The sequence below is a fragment of the Hipposideros armiger genome, unplaced genomic scaffold (genome assembly GCF_001890085.2).
Source record: "Hipposideros armiger isolate ML-2016 unplaced genomic scaffold, ASM189008v1 scaffold_20, whole genome shotgun sequence".
NCBI classification, from domain to species: Eukaryota; Metazoa; Chordata; class Mammalia; order Chiroptera; family Hipposideridae; genus Hipposideros; species Hipposideros armiger.
In genome coordinates this window covers 2,502,537-2,514,759 of record NW_017731370.1, presented here as the reverse complement: position 1 = coordinate 2,514,759, position 12,223 = coordinate 2,502,537, and the positions used below count along the sequence as shown (strand labels likewise).

Here is a 12,223-nt window from a genome sequence, read left to right as displayed (position 1 = left end):
TCTCTCTCTCTCTCTCTCTCTCTCTCTCTCTCTCTCTCTCTCTCTCAAGAATGACACTCTCTACATGACACCATTTTAGATCAGGCTTCCTGGACCAGAGTTGCTTTGCTTTAACACCAGTGTCATGGTGGCTAACAACTGTCACTAGGAATACACCTCAGTTAGAATACATCAAACAGTCCCTACTGCATACAAAATGCTGTGTTATATTCTGTGAGATTAAGAAATGTAAGGATGTTTTTCTCCAGGAAATGGCATAGGTGTGAAAATCCCAGCTACCACCAAAGACCTTGCCAGAGGGATGGTGGAGTCCAAGGAGGAAAAAATGCTGTCTTCCATGGTGGGAAGCTTAAATAGATGGGAAGATGTAGGGCGGGGCAGTCAGTGTTGATGGTGCAGAGGTGAAAAATGTTTTTGAGGCCATTCTTTGACAATCCACGTGCAGAAATCACTTTTTAAAAGTTAATATTTCTGATGAGTCTTGTATTGCCCTAATTGATTAACTGAAAAACAGGCCCTTTGCTCCACTGCTCTCTCTCCAGGAACTGGCCACATGGCTCTTTGACAAAGAATAAAGGATTCACTTGGGGGAGGTGCAGATTGGAAACCAAAACAAAACAAAAGCACGGGCATCTCCTTACTGTTGCTCAACCTCGTGCCTCCATCTGCAGGAAGTGACTTTTCCTTGTTTATAGGTTTTATGGTCCCAGGACCAGACTGCCCTTACCCCAAAGGTGCTTAGGACATGCCTGAGACAATTTTATAGTTGCTATGGCTCACGTTTTTTCCTAGAGGTGGGAAGTGCAACCATCGGACTTAATGCTGAGGGTTGAGCTATTAGTGTAATAGATTTAAGAATTTCTAATGCAAAATTATGAGACTATGCCTGGATGCAGAGGAATGGAACGATGCAGGGAGAGTTTCCCCTTGTTGAAATGTTACTAAGTGCACGGGCTTCACGTAAGAACCGGCTTTCAAGCAGAACTTCTCTCTCCCAGATAAATTCTTTGGTCAGGAAATCCCCATACTCCACCCAGACCCCATTTCGGCCCTTTTAAAATGTTACCTAAAAGTTAGGGAAGAACAGTGGTGCAAAGGTGGTTGGGATCCACAGAGCTGAGAAACCCAGCTTACTTTTCCAAAAAGAAGAAAAGGGCAACCGTGAAGCGCCAAGCCCTCTGCAGCCCACGCCATGGAGCTGTGCATGAGCTCAGAAAGCAGACAAGTTTGGGATTCATTTTAAATCATAATAAGCTTAGCCGGATGGGACATAAAAAATGCTTCAGAGCAATTCCACCTGACTTCTTGAGGGGTGAGGAGGCTGTTGGAGCTTATGGGTGTGGAGAGAACTAGAATGAGACAAGGGGGCAGAGAATTAAATGGAGGGTGAGTTATGAGAAGGCTACACGTGGTTTTCTCTGGCAAAGCCTCTTGGTCTTCTATCAAATGCAGCTTCCCCAAAGGTGTGGCTGCAGAGATAGTACAAGTAGAAATTATTTGTCCTCCTCTCCTCTGAGACCACAAGCCACCTCTTCATATAGACCTGTAACTGGTGAAAAGTAACAGTCAGTGCTTTGTTTTCACTCTGTCTTACCTTCATCTAGCACAGGAACAAGAAGTTCACCTCCAGGTGCTGCTTCTAAAAGAAATGCTGTGGAAAATAGGGTTGGAAGAAGAACAGGGCCACTCCTATGAAGTCCCCATACTTTTCTTGAGTTACCCTTTGAACAGCAAGGATTAACATAGCCCCCAAGAACATAGATTGCCCCAAAGCTCTGAATATCAGGGTTACTGGTATTCAGATTAGAAACTAATGAAGCTCCAACTCAGATACCATTAAAGTCAACCCCCCAAAAAACTAGGCCAATGTCATCTTTTTGCCCACTGCCCAGTCAGGTCACTCCCTTTCACCTTTGCACAATCCCTGTATCTATTAACCTTCTGTGGGCAGTACTGAGGGGTGGGGTTGCCTATGTTTTATTGATCTGATGACCTGTTGGTCCTAAAGAAAAGAAAACTGATTTGCATTTCTGGCCTTCTCTTTCTGGAAGAACACAAAAGGTTAATGTTGGTCACTCATAAAGATGTTGAAAGAAAGAATAAAGCAGCTATTACCTCTGGGAGCCCCAGCCCTATAGCTGCACATAAGTGTGTGTGCGCGTGCACACACACGGGCGTGCATGCGCGCGCGCGCGCGCACACACACACACACACACACACACACACACACACACACACACACACTGCTGGCCGCTGCAGCCCTATGCACCACTGCACTTGAGTAAACCAGTTCCCTGGTGGTCCTTTAAAAGATGAGGTGCTTCCTAAAAGGGGGTGATGGTTTCCGTGTTGGCAGCCCTCGTCCCTTCCTGCCAGCACTACTCTTTTGTTGAAATCCACTGGTTTGACACGGGCCAGTTCAGCCAAGCAGACAGCCCTGCTGGACACCGCGGCTCCCTGAAAGCATTTTCTCTCCCTGGGGAGCAGAGTGAAGACAGGTGAAGGGCGCATCAGTGGGTTGGCTTCCGCTGCCAGGGTCCGGGGGCCTTGTCTCCCCCCTTCCCTGGCAACCTGCCCTCACCCCCACCTAGTTATCCCTGACTGGAGCCTGGAGCCGGGGAGCTGAACAGGAATTCGATACCCCTCTCCATGAACACCTTCCCCCGCCCCCAAGCCCTCCAGTGTCTGGAAGCATTTCCCACGCTCCAGGGCTGGAGTCCACTGTCCCTCCTGCCAAGTAGCCCACACCTTTCCAAAGTGACAATGCTGAGCCCGGGCAAAGGGCCACATCCCTCTTGGGCCTCTTGACTTTTAGGAAGGGAACTCGTTTAAAAAGCCCTGCTTTTTAAAACTTTTAAAACCCCCCTAAGCCAGGTGGCCTCTGTCCCAAGTGGATCAGGCTCTCCATTTTAAGACTGGCCTCAGGCTATGTAAGTGATTGGGGAAAAAAAACAACATTGTGCAAAAAAGAAAAAAATAGCCTCAAACCCCTGAACCCAATCTCCATATTAAATTTAAAACAATACTAGAAGTTAGGTTTTGTTTTAAAAAATAAATAAATAAATCATTCAGGAAAGAAAGTAGATCCCCCAGGACAATTTAGACTTGAACTTTAATATCCTTGGCTGGGTTTTTGGTCTGCAGCTGATGGTCAGATAGCAAAGACAAAAATCTCTAAAATAAACTCATTATTAAGCTTACTGCATCAATTCATTACCACAGTAGCTATTCACAACCAAATATTTCTCTTTTCTGGATCAAGCTGAGGTTAGTATTCATTTCAACCAATATGCTTATTTCTTTTCTTCCATTGAGAGAGATGTAAAAATAGTCATCTAAAGGCCTTCTTTTTCTCGCACAGATGTATTTACACGGCCATAGGCCTCTTGAGTGCCACAAGATACAATCAGATAAGTTGGCCAGGGCTATAAATATTGTACGTGCTTCTACTTCTAATTTCCCTTCCAAAATACTTTTGGAATGGCAGGTCTGGCTGAGTAACAACCAAGAAATTTCTGTGCCCAAGACGTGGGCCCACACGCCCATGGGAGCAAGCCTGTATTGTTCAGATTCTGATTGGTCTCTGTGGCTTCATGCTGGTTACTCGACCTCTCTATGCCTCAGTTCCCTAGCCTGTAAAATTGGAAGGATAATACCACCCATGAGTACCTGTGTAGTACAATACTGCATAGGAGTAGGGTTGTTGTGAAGATTCAATGTGGCCATCCATGGGAAGTGCTTAGCATAGGGCCAGGTATATGGTAAGCTTTCCCAAATGGATAGATGCCAGTTGGTGACAATGTGAAGAAGACACAGGAAATGTGTATGAAATAATGGGGAATCCGAAGACCCAGTTTTGAGACCAGCTCTACACCTTCCTTGCTGTTCACCTCGGAAACTTGAATTCACCAAATCAGTCTCTGTGCCTGAAATTTAGGTCTAACTTGTGTAGAACAAGCAATAATGTTTGGGCAAGCAAGCTGCAAGTGTCAAAGCATTAGTCACAATTAGCTAGGGTTGTCAGGGTTGTTTTTAAAGCATCAGAGGGCCTTAGAGGAGGGAATTATATATATTCCTGGTCCATTTTATGTTCTTTCTGTGGCAATTATTAAGGAAGGAGGATATGTAATCTATTAAGGTTGCATAGGATCTTCATTTCCTGATTTTGGACAAAATTCTCCAAATTGGCACCGATTTTTAACTCTGTTGCTTGGAGCTGGTGAGGTTCTGCCAAAAGTTGAACTTGGGTATTTTGAAAGAGTTTTCTTTCTTTTACTCTCATGTTCACGGTGTGGAAAAGTCCAGAAGAAACAAATATACGACGACACTTCCATTGTGTGCATTAGGGAAGAGAAAGGATGGTAAGATCTAGAGTCTTTATCGGCTTGGAAATCTGCTGGGCTCACTCCTACACCTTCAGCTCATCACACTGATTATTGTTCAAGACATCTTTATAAAAGGACTCTTTGATGCTAAAGAACATGTAAATAGAATGAGAGTAACAGGAAACATAAAACCCCCCATTCGAGAAGTCATTGATCATGCTCATTAAGTCTTTTTAATTGTATGCCTATGAAATTTCAGGTTCAAGATTAGATTTCTTCTTTTGATATCAGTATGAGGTTTCCACATTAACTGTAAGGAAGGGTGGATCCTAAGGTTTGTATGTCTTTTGTTTTTAATTCAGTTGAGGCAGTGGCTAAAAATTAAAGGGGAAAAAGAAACCTCTAAACTGTTGAGATTTAGTCATCGATATAGTTTTGGAGTAAATTCGTAGTTTGCTACTCATTGCCTAGCCAGGCAACAAATCTATTTTGTTTGGATCTGAACAGCAGTTTGGAAGAAAAAAAAATCGTATTGACGGTAATAGCTTAAAACATGAAATTGTTTTTATTCCCAGCTTGGAGAAATTGCAGGGCACGTTTTGTTTAGGCAATCCCTTTGACTCCAGTCTGAATACAAATGGAATACCAAAACTATTGGGCATGTTCCCCCTTATCTTCTACCCAGAGACTGATTTCATTACCATAATTGCAGGCTTGCCTGGCTCTTGGCAGCTTCTCCCCTCCAAGACCCTTAACAGCCTTGCAGACGATTGTTGCGGCTCAGTTGTTCTGTCTGCAGGCAGAAGGGGATGAGACTGCAGAGGAGAAAGGTTATGTCTCCAAAGGCTCAGCATTGCCCTGTCACCGTCTGGCTTGGTTCTGCACCACCCAGCTGTGCACTCCTTCTGCACTTGTCCTTCCAGGGTTGTGTGTGGGTCCTGATCACTGTCACTCTCCAGCAACCATCCGTTCTAGCAAACAGCATTGATACGAGACATATGATGTGTTCCTTTTTTTCTCTTCCCTTTTTGTCTTTTTGGGGGATTGCTAAAAGTTCCATAATTATTTATAAGCATGCAAGAGATACTTACAAGACTGGGGTAATGATGGCAGCATGGAATAAAGCCAATGGTGCCCTTCTAGGCATTCCACACCAGAGGAAAGATGCACTTGACCTGCCGCAGCCCGAGTATACTCTGGGATTGAAGGCCACACTCCTGACCTTGTGTTTGGACCACACAAGGCCACAGCCCAGGCCCATCATCAGCTGGGCAACTTCCTTTGACTGTCAAAGTGAGTAGAATTCAAACCTCCCCATTCCTAACACAAAAGGAAGGGGCTGTTTGTCTCAGGATGGGCACACCCTGGTGTAATTTGGCAGAGCATCCCAGCAACTCTCTCAGATGTCAGGTTAGGGCAAAACTAGAAATCCATCTGCCCAGTACATCTTGCGCTGATTACTTGGAGCACATGTTTCTGATTCATTTGCACATAACTCATCCAGGGGGTGTTGCAAGAGCTATGTGATGGCCAAAGGAACCCAATGAATCTTTTATTATATTTTTTAAACAAGTTTCTCTATGTTGATTGTCTCTGAGAGCCAAGAAGCTGCATTCTTCCAGTCCTGTGACTTCCAAATTAGGCTCACTAAATTCAAGAGCAAGTTCTGACCTTGGCTCTGGGACTATCTGTTTTGACCCTGAGGGTCAGTGGAGGAATGTACATGCTGGGTCTAGACTATGGGATGAGTGAAAATCACAGCTGTGAAAGCCTGGACCTTGAGGACCTTGTGCTCACATCACTACACAACCTGTGGCATCCAGCCTCATCGGCACTTGTGGTCTCTTTGCTCCCTTGATTGTATGAGGAGACAATTCCTCTGTTATTTACTTTTTGAGAAACAGTGCGGCAAAGTTGGTAAGAGCATGGGCTCTGGAGCTAGACTACCCATATCTGCCAGTTACTAGCTATGCAGTCTTAGGCAAGTTGTTAACGTCTGTGTGCCAGTTTTATCTGTCTGTAAAAAGCTTTCTGTTGCTGTCTAACAACAACCCCAAAACTTAATAGCTTGAAGCAATGATCATTGCTCATGGTCTTGTGGGTCAGGAATTTGAACAGAGCTCAGCTGGCAGAGTTCATCTGTGCTCCATGTGATATCAGCTGGGGTGACCCAACTGGGCTGGAGGACCCAAGATGTCCCCACTCACATGATGGGCTGTGTAGCTGGCCATTGGCTGAGAAGCCTCAGATCTCCTCTACATGGCCTCCCTCCTCACATGTGCAAAGCAGCATAGGCTGGGCTTCCTTAGAGAATGGTAGGAACACTCCAAGAGAATGAAAATGGAAGCTGCAAGACCTCATGAGGCTTGTCACATTGTTACTCCTACCACATTCTACTGGACAAAGTGTGTCACAAGGCCAGCCCAGATAGAAAAGGAGAGAAAATAAACTCCACCTCTTGGTAGGAGGTGTGGCACACACATACAAGATGGGAGAAATTGCCAGGGCCATCTTTGCAGATAACCATAGGGGCCAACCAACCTTATAAGGTTGTTATGAGGACTCAATAAGTTAATATATATAAAGCATTTAGAACAGTGGTACAGAGTTAGTATTCAGTGAATGTTCAATTTTATTATAATTATTCTTGTGTCACTTCAGGAACATATATAGTACATGTTTACTCCTTGAATTAAAGACTTCCCAGCAATGTGGTCATCAGTAAATCAGCGACCCTAGTGATGAATTTTCTCTTCCCACCTTGAGGCCCAGGTACATCAGTTCTCTCTAGTCATGGGGTTCATTTGGACCACCCCTGGATGTCTTCCATTCTGTAACACCATGCAGTCTTGGCTATCCTTCATGAGTGTCACATCCATCGCTTACCTTTGCTCTCTCAGACTTTTTTCCAAGGGTCACCCAGCTTGGAGGCTATTGACTCCTCATTGACCCTGGCCTGTTCTGAATTCTTCAGGTCACCATAGAGGTGGTGGACGGTCCTGACTCTGAAGCAGATAAAGATCAGCATCCGGAGAATAAGCCCAGCTGGTCAGTCCCATCCCCCGACTGGCAGGCCTGGTGGCAGAGGTCCTTGTCCTTGGCGAGGGCCAACAGCGGGGACCAGGACTACAAGTACGACAGTACCTCAGACGACAGCAACTTCCTCAACCCCCCCAGGGGGTGGGACCGTCCGGCCCCAGGCCACCGGACTTTTGAAACCAAAGAGCAGCCAGAATATGGTGAGTTTACCACCCAGTAATATAAAATTGGTGGGGAGAAGAAATGAGGATGATGAGGACATGGAGCCAAGCAAAACCCAGTTTACAGTATGTGGCTTTTGGTCTTCTATGAGGCGTACCTCATAAAGACTCTGTTCCGCAGAAGCCCCAAGGAGGCACCAGCAGCCACATTTTTCTGGAAAGACTATAATTTTAAAATCACACCAATTATCCTAGGAGAGATTTTTTTTTTTTTTTAGTCAGGGGTCTTTGAGGTTTTGCCTTTGCCCGCCCCCCTAAAAAGCCTAACTTTATTTCTAAAAATGAAGAAATCACCAAATCAACTTCCTTGCATATTTTACTACAAAAATTCATACTGAAAATAAATTTAGTAAGAGATGTGTCCAGCTGCTTCCTTTGACCAGGCCACTGTGTTATGTTTGACATTGGCAGTGTTATGGCCCTTGGGATGCCACATGAACATGTGTTTCATGGGTTGTCTAAGTAAGGCCCCCCCCACCAGTAAGTTTCAAGACCCCAAGTTGGGACTTCTAGTGTCTCATGTTTTTAGAGTAGCATAAGTGAGGTAACAAACAACTTTCAAACTCAGTAATTTAAATAATAAAAGTTCATTTTTCACTTGAGTTTGGATGGGAGACAATGTTGGGGGAACTCAGCTCCACTCAGTCATTCAGGGACCCAGGCTCCTTCCATCTTGGTGCTCCAACTGTTAGGGCCTAAGAGTTATCCACTGGATGCTCTGTATCGACCTGGCAGCTAAGAAGAGAGAGACACAACCTGAAAAAGGCACACATGCTCTTAATGCCCTCAGCCCGAAGATGACACACATTACAGCTGCTCAAATTCTAATGACAGGACCTGATCATATGGCCTCACATAGATGCAAGGAAGGCTGGGAAATGTATTCTGTGTCTCCAATAACAAGAAAAAACAGCCTTCATGAGGAATCAGGCAGCATAACTTCTGTTAGAAAGTATTTGATGTCTTACAAATGCATCTATCATTGTAATGTTCTTGTGGTCTCACCATCAGCAATTAGGAGCAAACACTGTGTGGTGAAGACTTGTCTTGCACCATTTACACTCTCACAGTTACACCTGTTTTTCAGCAGAAAGACCAGTTGTATATTGGAAAATTATTTCTGCCTGCTAATAAATGATTCTAAGCAACTTATAAAACAATAAGACAATTTTTTTCCAGCTGCATCATTCAGTTGTCCAATGGACATTTATTAAGAGCATATTTTATGTTCGGCATTATGCTAAGTGCTAGAAATCCAAAAATGAGCAAGACACAGTCTTTCCCTAAAGAGGGTCTCACTTATCTGTGGAAAAGGGGAAAAAATTAACTAATAGAGCAAAATAGTGCCATGATAGAGATACTAGATACAAATGCTAGGGGAGCAGCAAGAGAGCAGAGCTCCCATACCCCTTCTAGCCAGGAGGCCCGTGAAACCTTCTCCTTTCCCAGAGGAAGTCCAATTTATCTGTTTTCCAAGAGGAAGGACTGGGAATGGTGGCCAACATACATACAGCACTTACCATGCAGCAATGCTTCTTCATGACATCTAACATATATCATATTGGCTCATTTAATCAGCTCTTTGAGGCAGGTACCCGTTTTACAGTTGTGTAAACTGAAGCCTAGAGAAGTTAAGCAACTTGACCTCAAGGAGTCATCTCCATCAGTTTGGGTCCAGAGTCTGTCCTCTTAATAACTATGTCATTCTGCCTCTCTAGGGGGAAAAATAGTCCATCCTTTAGTAAAGTGAATTTAGAAATGATCACTTAGGCTGAAAGATAGGAGTGGGAGGAAAAGTTGGGGGCTGTTGAACAGAGAAACACACAGGATCTCTGAGAGCCAGCCTGACGCTGCACAGCTTTACGGCTTAACCTGTTTGCCCAGCCCCCACAGAGCATTGTTTCTGTGAGTGGGGCTTAGACCCATGGCATCAGAATCCCTTGGTTGCACGTTAAGAAATGCCAGTCCTGGCCCCCAGCCCTGTCCCTCTATCCCAGGGGTTGGCAAACTGTGGCTCGCAAGCCACATTGCAGCTCTTTGGGTACATTCCATCTCAAAAGTTTGCTGACCCCTGGAAGAGCCAATCCTGTCCCTCACAACAATTTAAAAATTATTCGAGAGCCATAAAACAAACGAAATCACCATTATGTGAATAATAGCCTTTAAAATTTTATAAATGAGGGGCCAGCCAAGTGGCTCAGTTGGTTAAGAGCTTGCTCAAGAGTTTGAGCTCTGAGCAACAGCCGTTCGAGTCCTGGCCCGAGCTGAGCAGCCGCTGAGCTGCCAACAGGTGGCAGGATGGCTCAGCTAAAAAAAAAAAAAAACAACATTAAAAAAACTGATAAAATTTTATAAATGAAACTATGATAATTTTATTTTCATTTTCAATTTTACTTCAGAGCCACATGTATGTACCCAAAGAGCCGCATGTGGCTCGCGAGCCACAGTTTGCCGACCCCTGGCGGCTCTTCCATCTCAAAAGTTTGCCGAACCCTGGTCTATCCTAATGGTCCTCAAACTATGGTTCCCAAACTAGCTGCATTAGCATCACCTGGAACCATGATAGAACTGTAAGTTTTCAGTCTCCTGACCCCCAGGCCTACCAAATCAGACATTCTGGGTGGGTCTCCAAAATCTATGTTTAAACACACTTTCCAGGAGCTTCTGGTACATTGAGCACCACTATTCAAGATCAGTGCTTCTCAGCCTTGGTTGCTCATTATACTCATCTGGGGAATTTTTTAAATTCCCGATACCCAGATTTCGCTCCAGACCAATAAGTTGGGGTTCCTGGAGGCGGGGGCCAGGTGTTTTTTAAAGCTCCATGAGTGACTCCAATGTACAGCGCAGGTTGAGGGCCACTGCTGCCCTTCTACTGGTTCAGAATGTCCAGCTGTGAGACCTGGAGCGTGTCTGCCTTTTGCTTCTGTGTTTCATTTTTTAGCCAAGGTCAGTAGATGATTTTCATGCTCATTGAAGCTTGAAAATCAATGCTAGAAACAACTCTCTCATCTAAAGCTTTTACAGAGTACCCTTTGCCAAATTCATGAACATTAAGCACCTCCCTCCATTTCATCCTTGAGGATAGAATTTGCTTCTACTGGAGCAGTTACTGCCACAGCCACCCTCACCCCAGCTTTCTGGGCCTACAATTCCATGTAGGTGCCCTGCATCTAAATCTTACAGTATCCCTAGGCCACGAAGAAACTCTCATCTTTTATGATTTTGGAGTCTCTCTTAGAAACGTCCTCATCATTGGACTAGATATCAGGATTGCTACTTTATAAAGAAAAGTGTGTCTCTTGTTATACCTCTAAAGCAGTGCTTCTCAGACTTTAATGTGCATACAAATAACTTGGAGGTCTTGTTCAAACACAGCTTCTAGTGTAGTAAATATAGGACCAGGGCAGGAGCCCAGGTCAGGCTGACACTGCTGGCCCTTGGACCACACTTGTAGTAATAAGACTCTCAGTGTGTTGTAGATGCTTTAATATTTGCATAATGAATGAAGAATTAAGACTGAAGAATTGTTTCTCAGACTAGCTCACAGTTACATGGAATTTCCAGAATTTTATACAGCATTGGATGAACTGAGTCCTCTTTTATTTCAATCAACGAGAAACTCTGGAGCGATTTCTCAGTATTTATCCCTATGTTAAATGCTGTGGAGGATGCAGGGAGAGAACTTATGGCCCAAGAAGGTGAGGTTCATGCACTGAGAGAACATGTGCGTCACTGTACTTAAGGGTCCGTGGCCTTGTCTGAGATGGGCTAAAATTGCCACAGGAACTGGTCTTTGTGGAGGAGGGTGACCTCAGATTTTTGAAGGTAGGATTTTTAATAAGGATTTAAATGTCTATGGCCAAAGAGTGTTTCAAAAAATCCTAAGTAAAAATAAATAGAATAGAATGGCATCTTTGGAATAAATTATAAAATATACAGCAGAAGTTAACTAAATCTAACTTGTGATCATGGAAACATGAGACAGCTCAACTTTGGACTGTATGTGTTTGAGATACTGCATTTTAAATACTTTCTGTGTTGATACTGAAGGTATCACTCAGGGCAAAGAAGGAGTTCAAATAAATCATTTTCTGTCAAATAGCGATAGACCATTCCCAGAGTTTTTCAGAACAACCTGCATAATAAAATCAGATGGGCAGTGCTTATTGTAACCTCGGTTAGGACTGTTCTTTGCAGTTCTATAACTGATCATGGTCTTATATATTAATAGAACATTGCACAGTGATTTTTCCAAAGGGCTTTTCTTGGTAATGTTGAACTCTGGCCACACTAAGTGGATGTCATAAAGCACGGAGGCCAACCTGGTCCAGAATCAAAGCTGCAAGAATATCAGGATATAGAATAGGATACAGCAATAGCAGACAAACCTCAGATCTAATCGCAACTCTGCCAAATTTGAGCTGTGAACCGTACGCAAGTATCTTAATCTCTCTGAGCCTTAGCTTCCTTATCCATAAAAGGAGATTGTTTCCACCTACCTTGCAGGATTATTATAGGAGTTAAGTCAGTGTGTTAAACAGAGCAGCTGATTAAAGTAGGCCCTCAATAATTGGTAGCCACTACCACCTAGGATTAGTGGTGGAGGCTTGCCAATAGCCAAGTCAAAACCCAAGT

General features: G+C 44.0%; 1 protein-coding gene across 1 annotated transcript in view; it reads left to right on the top strand.

The window, feature by feature from the left end:
• Positions 1-12,223, top strand: part of ISM1 (isthmin 1) — a 70,892-nt gene that overhangs the window by 47,970 nt on the left and 10,699 nt on the right. Inside the window, exon 3 of the mRNA XM_019635235.1 lies at positions 7,300-7,564. Within this exon, the coding sequence (XP_019490780.1) occupies positions 7,300-7,564 (265 nt within the window). The remainder of the gene's footprint in view (positions 1-7,299; positions 7,565-12,223) is intronic.